The sequence below is a fragment of the Nesoenas mayeri genome (assembly GCF_963082525.1).
Source record: "Nesoenas mayeri genome assembly, chromosome: 24".
NCBI lineage: Eukaryota > Metazoa > Chordata > Aves > Columbiformes > Columbidae > Nesoenas > Nesoenas mayeri.
In genome coordinates, this window is record NC_137546.1 from 2,101,685 (window position 1) to 2,118,583 (window position 16,899).

At 49.5% G+C, this 16,899-nt stretch overlaps 1 protein-coding gene across 1 annotated transcript in view; it reads left to right on the forward strand.

Annotated features, from left to right (window-relative positions):
• ACAP3 (ArfGAP with coiled-coil, ankyrin repeat and PH domains 3) overlaps positions 1-16,899 on the forward strand; it is a gene marked incomplete at both ends in the record, with an annotated part of 61,483 nt that overhangs the window by 43,091 nt on the left and 1,493 nt on the right. Inside the window, 15 exons of the mRNA XM_080358721.1 lie at positions 2,589-2,701; positions 3,681-3,732; positions 3,963-4,063; positions 4,503-4,614; positions 5,041-5,249; positions 5,516-5,585; positions 5,713-5,807; positions 6,057-6,271; positions 6,837-6,941; positions 7,373-7,474; positions 9,004-9,096; positions 9,238-9,458; positions 9,607-9,716; positions 10,334-10,444; positions 10,559-10,620. Of these exons, the coding sequence (XP_080214847.1) occupies positions 2,589-2,701; positions 3,681-3,732; positions 3,963-4,063; positions 4,503-4,614; positions 5,041-5,249; positions 5,516-5,585; positions 5,713-5,807; positions 6,057-6,271; positions 6,837-6,941; positions 7,373-7,474; positions 9,004-9,096; positions 9,238-9,458; positions 9,607-9,716; positions 10,334-10,444; positions 10,559-10,620 (1,771 nt within the window). The remainder of the gene's footprint in view (positions 1-2,588; positions 2,702-3,680; positions 3,733-3,962; positions 4,064-4,502; positions 4,615-5,040; positions 5,250-5,515; positions 5,586-5,712; positions 5,808-6,056; positions 6,272-6,836; positions 6,942-7,372; positions 7,475-9,003; positions 9,097-9,237; positions 9,459-9,606; positions 9,717-10,333; positions 10,445-10,558; positions 10,621-16,899) is intronic.

A 16,899-nucleotide genomic window follows, 5' to 3' on the forward strand; every position in this document is an offset into this window, starting at 1 on the left:
TAACCTTCAAACAGGGCTGTTTTTTGGGGTTTTGAATTTGTTTTGGTTCTTATTTCATGAGTCTTTGCGGGGTTTTACTTCCCATTTGCTGGTTTGAAACGGTCCGCATGAGCGTCCCTCTTCACATCCCGATGGACGTGCCTCTTGGAATGCGTTACTTCATTGCTGCTTCAGCGGGATTCGTGTGCGCCCATAGAAACCGCTGAAATGGCGTTTCTAAAGGAAAATTGGTTCCCAGGCAGCCCCGTGTGTGAACTCGGAAGGGAGGGGACAGCGGGGCTGGTGTCATTGAGCTGGTTTCTTTTTTCGGAAGGCGTCCGATTTATTTCACCCATGTGTGATCCGACACGTCCCTGCTGTCACTACCCATGGCTGCACGTGCGCTTGGAGCCAGAGCCGTTCGGATCTCCATCCAAGGAAAGCTTTTCCATGTCAAACATTATTTCACATCACAGCGACAACGAGGTGCTAAATGAGGACTTAATAAATCAGCGCAAACCTATTTAGAGCAGATTTTTATTCTCTGTGTACATTGCAATGCTGGGAAGGATTCGTTAAACGTAGTTTATTAAAATAATGCGTTATAATCTCATGTATACAGCTCTGGTCCAGTCGTTCTGCCCTCAGCTGCCTTGCTGTCGTTCTGTTCATATAGGAATTACGCCAGAAGAAATATGAGCAGAATTTGGCCTGGGGTTGTTTCATTAGCCAAAGAGAGAACAAGGAAGAGAAACACCTTCAAATGAATACGAACACAAGCCATTCTTTCCCACAATGTGTTTCTACGTTTGGACATCCTCGTGGTTGCTTCTCTGTAGTCTTAGTCTTGGTGGTTTTGTGTTTAATTTTCCCTTGGTGCAGGTCAGAGTTCTTTGAGAGGCGAGGAACAAACTCCACATGTCCGCAGCTGTTCTGCTGGAGCTGGGCGGCTTGTGGAAAGTTGTAATAAAATAGTCTCAATGAGGTTAAATTCACACCTGGCTTGACTCCACTGCTTTTTAGTGGATTTACTCGAGTGACGCATGTGGCCCATCTGTTCCTCCTGCACTCATCACCAGTATATCCTCCTTACTCTCACACTGCGTGATTATATAAGGACAGCCGAAGAAATTGGGATATTATATTTAGACTCTCCCTCTTGTTTTTGCCTCTTCCACAAAGCGAGGCACAGCTAAGTGCTCATTTTTAAGATGCGCTCGGGAGGGTTTTGAACAAAGCCCGGATTTTTGGATGTTTGCATTATTTCTTATAAAACAGTGCAGATTCTCATCAAATGTACCGAATTGTCACTTTAGGAGCAGCTCTACAAAAATCACGCGTTCAAACGTCTACGAGATAGAGGAAAATTCCCTCTAGGCTTTGTTTGCAGTGTGCACATGGAAGACATCTGCAGAAGAGGACCCCATGGGATTCACCCTCTTACGGCAGGAAAATGCTGGACTGAGCAGACCTCTCTTAATTGGGTTGCCTTAGAGCAGTTCCTAGTGTCTAATTGGGCATCATGCTGTCTTTCCAAGGAATGACTCAGTCCTGTCCCATTAGATCTCCTCCTTCTCTATCAGTATTATTCTTATGATGACACCTCCCAGGCAAGCTTGCATCTCTGAACATGAAAATAACTCATCCTAATGAGAGTGAAGTGCACGTTGCCTGGCAACGCAGCATCACCAGGGCCTTGGTGTGCTGAGCTAGGACAGGCACTTAACTTAATGGGGCTGTTTTCACCGCTGTGTCTTTGAACCGAGTGGTACAGGGAGAAATATTTGTGCTCAGGAGAGAGGAAGGCGTGAGTAGAATGCATCATTAGAGTGGAATCGGCGTGCAAAAAAAGACAATGCGCCTTAGTTCCCCAGGTTAGAGGGGAGGATTGTTGGGTTTCATGACCCAGTTTCTCTTGGGAAGAGCACAGAGCATCGCCTGGGGAGGGGATCCCGTGTTCTAGGAGGGCAGCTGCTGTTCCCTCTGCTCTATCTTGCTCCCCAGCTGTCAGAACCCATGGGATCTGTCTGATGAATCAGTGCCAAACCTGACAAACCCACCCTGACTGGTAGCATAGAGACCTGAGTGAGCGCAGATTGGAGGTGGCACATGATGATGGCTAATGAAAATGGAATTGATAAGTCTTCCCCTCTGGAAATTATCGTGCCCGTTTTCCTTGTGTGGGAGGGTTGGGGTTTGTTCTGTCCCTGGCCCTTTGCAGAGCAGAGAGGTGGCAGCAGCATCGCTATAGTGACTCAGTTGGCCAGTGAAAAGCACCTCTATGGCTTTATTTCCCATTGCAGGCTGCCCCAAATATTGGGAATTGTTAGCCCTCACCATGATAAGCTACCCGCCTTTCTCCTTATCAGCTACCAGAGGGGGGAAATACAGCACGGACAATACTTTCCTGCAAACAATAGGGACAGATAAGCGCACTGGAATGAGGACAATTTGCATCTGCTATTCACAGTGAGGACAGACAGCTCTGCCTGAACCTTAGGATTTTGACACAGAGGGTTTTTAATTAGTGATGTTTCCATTAGGCTCGTCTGTACCTCGGTCCCGCAGAGCACAGTCGTGCTGGAATCTCAGTCTCTTTCTGTTTCCAGGACTTTTCTTACGATGACTCAAAGGTGGAGTTTAATGTCGATGCCCCGAATGGAGTGGTGATGGAAGGCTACCTTTTCAAGAGAGCCAGCAACGCCTTCAAAACATGGAATCGGTGAGTAATAACTCATCTTGCGTTTGATCTTTGCTCTCAGACTCCGAACACAGCTCATAGTGCCTGCACAGGGACACATTCCACTTGTGCTGAGATCTTAGCAACTGTTGTCATCACTGGAAGGATTCCAAGCTAAGTAGTTAAAAGCTAAATAGTTAAAATAGTTGAAATGAGGTTGGTTTGATAGTTTCTGCGCATAGAGGCATTAATTTTAGGAGCATTTTGCTTGCAGGTCGAGGGAGGTGATCCTTAATCTCTGCTCAGCACTGGTGAGGCCACATCTGACTGGTGCTGAGCTCGCGAAGCCACCTGTTTGCAGGTCTCTGTTGTGTTGGAGAGGTACATTACTCAGTAAAAGAGGTAGATGCTGCATAGTTTATGTATGTGATTATTGTTTTTAAACAGGAAAATAATAATGCTTCTTTCAGGACATGCCGTGAGTATCAAACCTGTCTATTATGGGACCGGGAGATGTGTGAGAGTGGAAATATCAGCTGTGCAGCTGGGAGCTGAGAAATGGCTTTCTGTGCAGTGACCCTGCTCTTAATAACTGATGAATATTTCATCTGGTGGGTCACTGGGAACACCAGGCACCAGTCAGGAGCCTGCACAGCTGCCAGAGGCCTCAGGAAAGTGGAAGCAAAGGTTTCATGTGTCTGAAACCTCGCTCGATATTTGTGTTTTTAGTTTCCCTTGGGATCGTCAATGGGTTTCATGGTTGTGCAAAAGGATTCAGACCCTTCCAGGGAGTTTCTAATGCGTGAGATCGATGCTTTTTTGATCTACATTTCCTCCTGTCACACAACAGGGGAATGATACAATATTAAGAGATCTTCTACTTGCCTATGGGATCTGTTCAAAGTAGACACCACAGCAAGGCTGTAATGTGCTGTTGTCAGGCTCTGGAATAAACAAACACTAACAAACTGCCGTTGGCTTGTTCTGATATCTGTCTGTCTGTCTGTCTGTCTGCCCTCAGGAGGTGGTTCTCCATACAGAACAGTCAGCTGGTCTACCAGAAAAAGCTAAAGGTCAGTGGGGCTACTGGGGTGGATTGGCCAATTTGGCTGGTGTCCTGCTCCGCTGGGGACTTGGGCACCATGGGATGGAAGGAATGGAGAGGAGAAATGGGTCATAGAATCCCAGAATGGTTTGAGTTGGAAGGGACCTTCAAAGGGACAGTGTCCGCTAAGCATTTTGGTTGGGGAAGGAGTTTTCTGATTCAAGGAGCCCACACAGCCACCTGTTCTCCCCGTTTCAGGATGTCCTCACGGTGGTGGTTGAAGACCTGCGGCTCTGCACTGTCAAGCCATGCGAAGACATAGAGAGGAGGTTTTGCTTTGAGGTCGTCTCGCCTACCAAGTAAGTTTGGTGGCTTCCCCAGGCCATCCTTCTGGTAGCTGGGCTGTGCATGGAGCTGCAGGAGATGAGATTGGAGGAGATGCTGCCCTGGGCTGTTAAATGTTGGCTGGGAGGTACCATTGCCTGTGCTCCAGAGTCCCTGGGAGGTTTGTCAGACGTCAGCATAAGCCAGATCTAGGCCACACATCCTGAATATACACATAGCCAGGGAATCTGTCACTTCTCAGTTCTTCAAACCAGCTAGTGGATCTGCCTGGAGTTTTTGAAGAAGGAACATGTTTGACAGTGTAAACTTGTAGGATTAGTTTTTTCCCTTTTTCCTGTCAAACCAAGGTGCTGCCCCCATTGGAATGTCCATGCTGAGGATGAGGTGGAACAATTTTGACCAAAACGTGTGCCCCGTCCTTTTGCTCTTTCCCACTCGTTTCTGTGCCTGCAGGAGCTGCATGCTGCAGGCGGACTCGGAGAAGCTGCGTCAGGCCTGGATTCAGGCTGTTCAAGCCAGCATCGCTTCTGCGTACCGGGAGAGTCCGGACAGCTACTACATCGAGGTGAGTGGACACAGTCAGGAAATGTCCATAATTGTGTCTCTGAGCTTTGTTCACCAAGCAAAGCCATGCTTGCAAAGCTGGGCTACGGGAAAGGCAGGGCTTTAAATCAGCGTTGTCCTGACATCTTCACTGTCTTGCCCTTTCTCTGGATCGATGGAAATATGTTCCTGTGGGCAGAGCTTGCTCCCTGGCTGGGACAAAGGCAAGCACGTGCTTTGCTGGACAATGGTCTGGATGCTGCCTGTGCTCACAGAGCAGAGTCTTGTGGCAATAATAGAGGTTAAAGAGGCTTTACCTGCTCCCTTCTTGGACTAGCCCTAGCTTATTCTTCTTCAGATAACATTTCCTATTGACGCCTCTGCTATACAATGTCTGGTTCATTCCCCAGCACTTTGCAGAATCCCAGAACCCTTTTTTCCCCTGCAGAGGCTGGACCGAACTGCTTCCCCATCAACGAGCAGCATTGATTCTGCCACCGACTCCCGGGAGCGCAGTGTGAAAGGAGAGAGCATCTTACAGAGAGTGCAGAGCATCCCCGGCAACGACCAGTGCTGCGACTGTGGGCAACCAGATCCCCGCTGGGCCAGCATCAACCTGGGCATTCTGCTGTGCATCGAGTGCTCCGGCATCCACAGGTACCAGGGATGGGTTGCAAACTCCACGAAAAAATGGTGCAGCGGGAATTACAGCTGACTGTAATGTTCCTACAGACAGATTCCAAAGTAATTGCTTGCCGTGGTACCTGTGTGTGCAGGTACAACTGCGTGTGCATCTCTGCTGTAGCTACATTTGTATACATGAATACGTGATAACTGGATTGATCTTGTTCATCTTATGGTGGGTTAGAAGTTCTGTTTTGAGGCATGTAACCATTTCAGTTTCCTTCCTTTTGGATGGATAGGAGTCTGGGTGTTCACTGCTCCAAGGTCCGATCTCTCACGCTGGATTCCTGGGAGCCAGAGTTACTGAAAGTGAGTGGTGGCTTTTAATGGAGAGAGACAGACAAATGGTGGACGTGGAGGAGTCCTACTTGGTGGGGGGCTAGAGGGGAGGTGCCTCCTCACCTGAGGATTTAATTTGTTCCCTCTTGTATCGCAGCTGATGTGCGAGCTGGGGAACAGCACCATGAATCAGATTTACGAGGCGCAGTGTGAAGAGTTGGGACTGAAGAAACCAACAGCCGGGAGCTCCAGGTGAGTCTGGTCCTCACTGTTCCCTGGGGCTGAACATCTCATTCCATTTTCAGCTATACCCCGCGCTTTAAAATGAGAGATAATTTTAGGTTTGAGAAGCTATCCCTTCTTCATATAAGCCTCAGTGATTCTTAGGACTCGAAGCTGGGTTGATAAAATGACGCAGAGCAGCTCAGTCTCCTTGTGGCTGTTTGCTTTAGGTGAATCATACATCACCCTGAACCCAGCTTTATGCTTTTCTTCTCTTAGGCAGGACAAGGAAGCCTGGATCAAGGTGAAGTACGTAGAGAAGAAATTCCTGAAGAAGCTGCCGAACGGGGAGACTCTGACCGAGAGCGAGCGGAAACCTCGGCGCTGGTGCGTCAAGAAGTGCCAGAGACACAACAGCACCACGAAAGCGCCCACGGCTCGTAGAAAGTACCGTCACGAGGCCGGCAACGCGTCCCCAGCCATGCTGTCATCAGGTGGGAACCCCCTCGTCCCCGTGCTCACCTTGCCCACCAGCCTTTGTAGGTAACACACCTGCCCAAATAACCTGTGTGGGCCCGTCTTTCCCTGGGACCTGCAAGCCAGAGGTAGAAGCAAAAATGCTGATGGACAAGCCGTGTTGATGCAGGTCTTTAGAGCCATTTCTTGACATTTTCCATCTATTTAGGGAGGTTCTTGTAGGTAAAATACATTACCCTCGGGTGATCCAGCTTGCTTTGTGCGCTTTCTTTCACATTCCATCTTCCTGCCATAAAAAGTTTCGAATCCTTATTATTTTTACCTGTTTATCTATAAGACAGACCATGCTTATGAAGGGTTCTGGCTGCTCAGAATCCTTGTGGATAACTTGATCCACAATTTATCACCACCTATGGTCAATTACATTTTACTGGTGTTACGTGGGCATGAGTTTGGCACTGGACACATCCGGGGTGCGTTGGATATGCAAACTCAGCCTGGGTACATACAACTGTAGACCTGCATATCGTTTCGTTTGCATGTTGTTAACTCTGTGTTTCCAAATCCCTCCGTGTCAAGCAGCTGCTACACTGGAGAGGAAGTTCCGCCGGGATTCGCTGTTCTGCCCCGATGAGCTGGACTCTCTCTTCTCCTACTTTGACACCGGCGCCGGCTCCGGCCCACGCAGTAAGTACAGAGAGAGAAACGAAGCGTCTGCGCTGCTGGCACATCCACCCGCCAGCTCTCCCAGGGCACGGGCAGAGCGTCGGACCCCAGGCGAGGCATCGGCATCACTGCAGAGAGGGTTAACACTTCGGAAACGTGATGAGGAGTTAGCTGCGCAAACCCCAACACATCGCTTTTATTCCACTTATTATTATAATATCCTATCCAGTCAGTGCCTAGTGTTTGCGTTCTGATGGATGGGATTTTTTTTCCCCAAACATCTTTTATTCCCAGATTTTGCATTCCATTGGCTTTTTTTCTGGTTTTAGTTGTGGCTTTTAATTATATATATATTTTTGGTTTTTGAGCAAGTCTTATTGCGGACAACTTTTTTATTACTTTTTGTGTTTGTGCCGATGAACCCCCCTCACGTTCCGTCCACCTTCCTCTAGGTGCCAGCCACATCTCTATGCAGCATCCGCTAGCAGGTGGCCCCTGGAGTGGCAGTGGCATTGGTCCCGGTGGGAGCGGTACGCCGTTCCTCCTGGACGGAGGTAAGGTGACGCTCTGGCCGCTGGCAGCAAGAGACACCCACGTTTTATTTGTCCTGACATCAGGGGCAGTTTTGTATTTTCCTTCAGCCAAATGACTGGAACCCACACGTTGCTGATCCCTTGTGGGGAAGGACAGGCTGGCGGGTTTTTGCAAGGCAAAAAGCTTCTTAGGATTTGCAGCCGTCAAGTTTTCTACGTCTAGGATGAGATAAAGGATCCAGTCCTGTACAGGTGGGATCTCATGGCAAATAGGGAGTAAGAAGTGTTTAAGTGAAATGCTGCACACACTGGTCGTGTGCTCCGTTACCATCCTTAGCTGAGGAGTGGTCGCTTTTTAAACCTAACCAGCTCAGTTGCTCGTTATTGTGTGAACTTATGAGAAATATTGAAGGTTTCTGAAGATTTCACCAGCCAGGCTTTAAGGTGAAGGTGTCTTGTTCTGCTGTGGTTTTTGAGGCTCAGATCTTGAGTTCTTGCAGCCTTTCCTGCCGTTGCTCTTTGCAAACACTACTCAGATCGTATTCTGGAAATGTTTTGTCAGCTACAGCCTGGCCTGTTTTTCTTCCTAATCACAGTGGTTTGAGAGTAGGTCTTGGGGTAGATCATGGGAGTTTAAGCTCTTGAGTTGCGGGAGGACAGACACCTCAGCCCTTACAGCCACTGGGAAGTTAAAAGCGGCAAGAAGCCAAGTCCAGCCAAAGCATCCCTGAGGACAGAGCTGATGTGCCATCCCTGTTCCCGCAGGGACAATTCCTGCACATGCTTCTTCCTTCCTTTCTCTCATTTTTCTGGACTGTTTTCAGGTACAAGTTGGGAAAGGCACAAAATTTCTCTGCCACTGACTCATTGCATGTCCTTGGGCAAGTTACTTCATCCCGCCATCACCCCATTCCTTGCATGTAGTCGGCTGCTTTGTAACACTCAGCAGCTGAGCAGGGGAGGTGGGAAGCACAATGGGGAAAGGGAGGGGATGTCTGGGAAGGTGAGCAAGCTAATGGTCAATACATTAAGAGTTCAGCTTGAACACACACTGGTATTATTTGGCCCAATCATGGTCCATAATCTGTCACAAGAGTGATGCATCGTGCCCCAGCAACAACTGAAAAGCTCTGGGGAGAGCACAGATAGAGTGGAAACTGAGATTTTTTTAGTGATAAAAGCAGAGTGGGTGTCTTTATTTGCTTGTGACACTGCTGCAAAGCTGTCGCTGCTGCTCTGCTCCCGTCCACGTCACAGATGGCAGCGAGGGCTGTGCTTGCCGCTCCAAAGTGCCGTGGTGATGCTGGAGCATCCCTGCGCGAAGGGCAGCGCGGGGACATGGACAACGTAAGGCTTTTCCAGTTTTCCCATGGGCAGTTTTACTGAGTGGAGCTAAACGGGGTATCAGTCCCCCCTCCCTCGCCACCAGCGCCCGGTGCTGTGTGTGTGACGTTCCGTGCAGCCCTTTTCCCCCATGGTCTTGACCGTGCCTAGTGCATGGATGCCCCGGTATTAAAATGGGCTTGGTTTGTCTTCTGTTGGCCCTGCAGGTCTGAGCAGTGACAGCGGGCTCGGGGGGAGCACGGACGGCAGCACCGATATCCTGGTGTTTGGCTCCGTGGTGGACAGCGTGACGGAGGAAGGTGGGTGACGTGGGCTGCGGGTGGACGTGTGGGGAGGCAGGGTGCGTGGGCAGGACTCTCCGGTGCTAAGAACAACAGGGGACATAAGAAATTAGAAACACAAAGCTCTTTGGGTCACCTCCATCCTTTTCTGCCTCTTAGAGTGCGAAGTGTCGGAGGAGTCGAGCGGTGAAGCGGAGATTGAACAGGAGGCATCGGATTTGGAGGACCTGAGGGAGCTGCATCCGGGCTTGTTGATCTACAAGGCAGCGCAAGCCCGAAACCTGCCTCTCATGGCAGAGGCGCTGGCACATGGTGCGGAGATCAACTGGGTGAACGATGAAGATGAAAACAAAACGCCTCTGATTCAAGCTGTGATGGGGGTATGTTGTGCTGGTGGCTGAGAAGCCATGTTTGGGAATGTGAGGTCTTGAGTGCACTGAAAATGGGAGCTTACAGCCCAATGCGTGCTTGTGCATCCTCCCAGTACTGCTGGCTGAATGTACTTAAAATGTCCCTTTCACTTGCTAGGGCTCCTTGATAGCCTGCGAATTCCTGCTGCAAAATGGTGCCGATGTGAACCAAAGAGATATCCGCGGGCGGGCCCCCTTGCACCACGCCACGTACCTGGGGCACACCGGGTGAGTGCCGTGCCCATCGCTCTGACAGGCTCCATCACCCCTGGATTGCCACGCAGCGTTCACACTGAGTCAAGGGATATCATGGAATAGTTTGGGTTGGAGGGACCTTCCCAGCTCCCCCAGTGCCCCCCCTGCCATGAGCAGGGACATCTGCACCAGCTCAGGTTGCTCAGAGCCCCGTCCAGCCTGGCCTGGGATGTCTCCAGGGATGGTTCATCCACCACCTCTCTGGCCAACCTGGGCCAGGCTCTCACCACCCGCAGGGCAACAATTTCTTCCTCCTGTCCAGCCTGAATCTCCCTCCTTTAGTTTAAAAACAAGGTGGGTGGGGGAGCTGGGTTTTAAATTCGTTATTTGCAGAACATGCCTTTTTTTATATCACCTCAACAACATCATTGTCTTAAGGATAATTGCCCCCATACCGACAGACAGGAGGTCACTGCTGTACACTCCTTCCTCTCTCCACGCCACTGCGGCATTTTCTGATTTATTATTATAATAAACCAATATAGGTGAAGCCGTGCCTGCCAATGATGGAAAGTGCCCTTTGCAAACTCCGGTGCGGAGCGAGGGAGCCGAAATTTCTCCTCTGATGGTTTTTTCTTTCCCTCTTGCAGTCAGGTCTGCTTGTTCCTCAAGCGAGGCGCAAACCAGCACGCGGTGGATGGCGACGGGCAGGACCCGCTCAGCATCGCTGTCCAGGCGGCCAACGCGGACATCGTCACCTTGTGAGTGCAGCCAGGGCCTCCCAGCACCCCCGTACGGCAACTCTGCCCGTAATGAGCCATCGGGGAAGGAATAACCAAACCTCTCTCCCTTCTGTTTCCTTCGTTTCGCTCCAGGCTGCGTCTGGCTCGTATGAACGAAGAGATGCGAGAAGCGGAGGGTCCCTTTGGACAACCAGGTCAATATCCCAGCAACAGCCCCACTGAGCTGCAGTACAGGAAATGTATACAGGAGTTCATCAGCCTTAATATAGATGAGTGTTAGTGACAACTCCCCCACCTCCCCTTGGCCATCTTGAACTTGGGCTGGATTTCTAGGAGCCCTGAGAAGCCCTTATCCTCGGTATATTGGTGTTTCTTGCGGATTGGTCTGTTTTTGATGCCTGCACATATAGGTTTGGGATGCACGCGGGAAGGACAAGGGCTCTTCCCTGTTAGCGTTAAGTTCTCATGCTTGACTACTGGATGGTTGATTTTCGTGGGGCATAACCACAGACCATGGCGTGTGGATTGGAGTGTGTGAAGAGTATGGGAGACTAGTTTAGCATTTAAAAAAAATAATAAATAAAAGAAAGCAAAGCAAAGGAAACCCTCTATCACCAGGAGAAACCCACCAACAGTACGATCAGACGAACCCGTCTCCGCTTCAGTGTAGTTACCGTGTGCTGAGTTCTCGTCTGAACAGGTTGTTTGGGAGGGATTCTGACGTGGAGCCCGATGTCCCGGCAGCGTGACCGGCCGCCTGCTCTCTCCTGGGTCTGCTGCAGCGCCCGGGAGCTGCTGGGCCAGCTTAGAAATCTTCAGAGCTGCCCCCTGAGTCAGGAACAGGCTGTTTTGTGGGGCAGAGATGTTTTGCTCCAGAAGGCACAACGCAAGGGGCAGGATTGAGAGCGATGGCGACTCATCTGAATTGCTCTCAGGACTATACCAGCCGCGCTTTTCCCTTTTTGCCCACAGTGGCTAGCTGGTCAAAGCCATAGCTCGCCTGCTACCAGAGCCAGAACGCAATGTGCGCGGCATTATGGAGGCAGCGGTGCTCATTTATTTTTGGAGGCTGGGAGGAGCTTGTCGCTGGCGATGGGCTTTGTGTCAGGGAAGAAAAGCCACGTCCAGCTCCCAACCGGCTGGCTGCACGATGCAATTTGAGTCCGGCCAGTTTGTTTCCTGGTCACTTCAGATTTCTGACTTAGCATCTCTGAGAAGGAGGCTTCGACTTGCATGTTCATCCCCCTCTGTTCCCCCCACGCATGCGAGTTGGGCATCTCAGCACCTGCCCCAGGGGCTGTTGAGTTCCCCAGTTCCAACAACCGCCAGGATCATCCTGTTGTTTCTTTCCTTTTTCTTGTGTTATTCTTTGCTGAAGTGGGGGAATGTGTTTCTGCTTGGAGCACTTTGCTGTGTTTGTGGTCTGTGTGCTGAGGACCGTGCTGCAGCAGCTCTGCGGGGATGCTGCAGCCATGGGATCCTGTCTTGGAAGGGCTTCCAGAGCACAAATACCACTGGCAGCTCATCCTCTGGCTGGGAATCTGGACGCCAAGCTGAAATGTGCTCCTGCAGAGCCTCTTCAGAGCTGCAGTGACATCCGAGTTGTTTGGGTGACGGTGTTGAGCCCACCTGGACACCGAGGCTGCTGCTCCGGGCTGGGGTCATAGTGCCTTACGGGGAGTGCTGGCATCTTCAGGGGATCAGGAACGCAAGAAGACCAGGCAGAGTTCCCCATTCTCCTGCTTTACATCAGCAGTGATGCACAATCATATTAGTTTCATCCAGAACGTTTGACTTCTTTACTTTCTTGGGTTTTGTTCCCTGGCTGCTGTCGCGCTGCAGCCCATGGTGGATTAAACCGTTGCAGGTTTGTTCCTCTTGACATGATTGTGTCCTCGGACGCTGATCCAGCTCTTCACGCAAGATACTGAAGCAGCGGTGCTTAGTGTCCACCCACCCATCTCAAAGTGGAAGAATAAACTCCACTTGGTCTCTGGTGGGGTGTCCTCTTGCTGCAGGGGACAGTCCCCGCTGCCCTAGGAAGGTGCTGTCCCCAGTTTTGCTGCAGCCAGACCGCAGTTTTCTGTCTGCAATCAGGGTTTTGAAGCCCATCTGTATCACTTTCTCATTCCTGCTCCCACCGAGTGGTTCTGATCTCGGCCCCAAGTGTCTGTTGTGGATCCGAAACGGTCCCAGTGACTGTGCTGGAGCTGCTGCAGATCAGCGGCAATGCAGAGTCTGCCCTCAGGGCCTTTTGTGCTTCCCTATATAATAGTCTCCTTCCATCCATCTTGGAAAACAAAAATGAATGAGCTTGGCCCCATCAGCCTTTTTATCATTGGCAATACCTTTCATGGCATCATTTGGTTTCAGAGGAATGCTGGGATGTATAAATCCTTAGCTCAGAGGACAAATTATTTGAGTAGGGACTTCAGTTTGCGTTTAACATGCCCTGGGTCCAAGATCTTTCTTCCCATGTGGAGGCAAAGCCCGCATCGCTGCCCACCCAGCGTTTCTCGTGCAGGATTACAGGAGATTACCACTTTACATTCGCATCGAGCTCCATCTTTTGGTCCTTTGCATTGCTCTTTGGGTTGTTTTTTCTGGTCCAAGCCACCCTAGATTTAAACGGGCTCCCCCACTGCGCAGGGTGGTCCCTTCGCTTGTGTGTCACGGCTCCATTTGACACCTTGTCGGTTGATCCCACTTACTCTACAACAGGTAGTAGCGTTACTATGAGCGTGAGCGGGGTCAGGAGCGGATCTGGAGCTGGTGTTGGGTGCTGTTGGCCAGTAAATGAGTTGCGGTGCTGAACCGATACCCAGCCAAGAACTCGCTCTGCCACCTGCGTTAGGAACCGAGAGATCCTCTGCAGTGAATCCTCTTGGATAATCCTGTCCCGTTTTACACCGGTCTGCATCAATTTTGACGTTTGTCAGTGCTGTTGTGTCCTCTCCTAGAAAAAGGCATTTTCGGGGGTACTTTAAAGACCTTGAAAGCAAAGTAGATGTTTCAGCACTGCCATGGTCCTGCTCTGTTAATGAATTTCAGCATGATCGTTGTTGAGCGATGTTTTTTCACATGTACAGCAACTTAAAACACCCCAATTGGTTTCTCCAGCATTTTGTAAGTTAGAAATAGGACTGATGGTTTGCGTGAGCCGGGGAGAAGTGCAGACGTGGCTCCCATTGGGGTCATTGATTTCACGCTCGGCTCACGGGAATGAAACAAAAATCATGTACAGTTCGGTCCATTGAAGCTCAGACTCAGTGCTGAAGTTCACGAACTTAAAGCGTATGTAAATACTGATGCGAAAAGCAGTGTTTTGCAAGACAATTTATCTATTTAACATGTATTGGTACTTTATTTAGAATCAATGTATAAAGCAACTTTGTGCACTTTTCCTACATACAGTATTGGGGGGTTTTATGTTCTTTTGTTATGGATTTTGTGTTGTCTTTTTTTTTTTTTTTTTAAATCGGTGAAATTGTTAAGTATTTAATTTATTATTGACGTGCCCAGAGGACTAGTGCAATTTTTATTCAATACAGTTTGTCTGTATTTAACGTCAGGATTTTTTGGTAGTGTTGCTAGGCAATATTCTTCAAACCCTTCCACAATGTTCCTTTCTTCCCCCCACCTTTTCTCTTCTACTTCCACTGTATAGATCATGAGGCATGAAAATGCCTCTACTTTGAGATATAATCCAACACTTTAGTACATCCCGCAGTTTCTAAAGCAAAAAGGTACTCCAGGAAAACACGGCTAAGGAGGCACTTCTCAATGTTTTCTGCGTTTATCTAATTTTCTTGGTGTGTATGTGCGTGTGTGATGGAGTTTGGAGGGGAGAGTGGGGAAGTTGTACAGAAAGTTTGTTTTCATTGAACTAAATGGCCAACCAGGCTCCAGGGAAGACTGAATATTGACCGCTTCCTTTCGTTCCATCTCGAAATACGGCCGTATTTGTGTTGTACAATCTTGTTTGAAATATCTCATGCCAAAACGACTCCGTTTTTCACTCCTCCTTTCTTTTCAAAGAGTGCGTGTGTTATTGTATGACAATGACGTGGTCGCAACCACAGTTAACATGAGATTTGCCTTTGTCTAGAAAGCAACATGCCAGGCATTGTGAAAACATACAAACAGACCCAAACCGTTGCCTCAGCCACACGGATTCTGTCATATTTTGAGTTATTTGAGATCTGGGTGAACATTTATATACCTGTCCTAGCTTTTATTGCACCCAAACCCTGTAACCAAGTGCCTGGACAGGTCTAGGTCTGGATTTTTGGGGTCCCTGATTCCAAATGGGTTGCTGGCAGGTTGAAATGATCCCCCCCATGTTCTCTCTCCACCTGTCAGCCAGGGAAGCCTCAGGTTATTTCAGCATTGCTGTCTCTGAGATGGTCTCTGCAATGGGACGTTTCTTTGAGCGGTCTAAAATTGGAGGAATTTGCCTAAGATTTGGCACGCTGAGGCCGCCATCAGGTAAAACAGACCAGTGACGTCTCAGACCAGCAAAAACGGCTGTTATTTATGCAAAAGGGAAAAACCAGGACCTTCTAAAGAAATGCACTGATTAACTTTGTCCGGTGGCCACGACACGTGGTGTTCGAGCTTCTCGACCGGACCCGGACCCGCTTCTCCTCACTGCCCGAGCATCATTGCTTTCAACCAAAGACAAACGCGTTAAATGTGACATTAACCCACCGGTTAGCGGTGACAAACATTCGTGTGCGTGTGGTGCTGTTACACCAAGGGACGTGGGGGAGAAGCGGCCGAGCAGGAGGAGGGAGGGCGGTGCTGAAGAGCCAAGCTGATGTTCATTGAGAGTCTGAACTGTGGGTGCTGTTCCCATAGGAATGTCGCTCCTATCGGTCTGCCTGCTGGTTCCTCAGCCTCGTAGGGAATTTGGGCTGGGGGATAGAAGTGGGGGCGATAACCAAAATATTTTGCAAGGCAGGAGGAGGAGCAGGTGTGTTCTAGTGCAGGAATCGGAGCGTTTGCTCCAGAAACACACAGAATCACAGGATCATTTGGGTTGGAAAAGCCCCTCAAGATCGAGTCCAACCACAACCCACCCCGACACTGCCCCATGTCCTGAGAACCTCATGTCCGTCTGTCTGCAGGGATGGTGACTCCAGCACCGCCCTGGGCAGCCTGTTCCAGCACCCAACAGCCCTTTCCATGAAGAAATTATTCCCAATATCCAATTTAAACCCCCCCTGGCCCAACTTGAGGCCGTTCCCTCTGGCCCAGCCAACCTCCTCCTGCCCAAAGCCCCAGACCTTCCTATCCCAACAGCACAGAGACGTTAATTAGCCGAGCATGGGTGATTAATAGGGTTCTGTTCCGCACTGAATGGCTGGGCTGCCGTCCCGGGGCCGACACTCGCTGTAAATACGCTATAACCTATTAACCTCCTTCACTTGCCTGCTCTCAGTACGACTTTGTAACACGTTTTTTAATTCCCCTCTTGCCCTACACAGCCTGTACTGACTGTAACTATGGAACCAGATATTCTGTATGTTATTATCTTTGTACAATTTTAAAACTGTTGCTGTGGTGTCTGCCTTTCCCCCCCCTCCCTTCTCTTCTATTGTCTCTTGAAACACTGTTAATAAAAATCTAGATAAACTCCTTCCCTCCTCCTTCTTTGGCTTGATTTATTTACATAGGGTTTCTTGCCTTTTTGCCTGTATTAACTGGATCTAGAAAACCATCCCCTTTTAACCCGTTTTCCTTTTGCCCTGCAACCCCCAGCTTGGGTTTTATGGCAGCGAATGGGCTGGAACGGCACATAAATGCTCTGTGGTTTTGGGTCTCTGTGACAACGTGATTTCAGGGTGCTGGGGTAGGGGTGACAGGGTCAGATCACACACCCCCTCAACCCACCCCCTCACATTTCATGTTAATGCCTGATATGTTCTGTCCTGTCAAAGGAGACCGTGCACTAGATGAAGATATTGACTTTCCTGCACCGTTTCCCACACCTCGCAGTGCGATCCTTCCTTCCCCCCACATTGGTTCCTCTCAAACTGTGTGTCTGTGACAGCGAATAAAGAAGGAAAGAAAGACTGGCCTGGCCTTGTGATTTATGTCCTGCTAAGCATAGAAAACAAATGCAGCTTCTGCTTTCACCTGGAGGGACAAACATCCCGATTAATGAATGCTCATTAACTCAGTGAAGGAGTTAAGTAGGAAGGATGCTTTGAAATCGTGTTACAGTCATTTGGAGTTATATCTGAGTGATCCTTACCACCTCGACAGCAGACTCGGTCTAAATAAACCCTGGTGAGATGAGTCTTTATCATCATAGGAAAACCACCTGTTTTCTATACGGTGTGTAAGCGTGGGATGGTTTTTCTCTCCCAGAGAGGGAATGTGGTTTATTTAGGGGAGGTGGAGATGCTGAGTGATGCCGATGAAGAGTGTGGGTCACTGTGGGTCTGTCTGATGGGAGGGGACGGGTC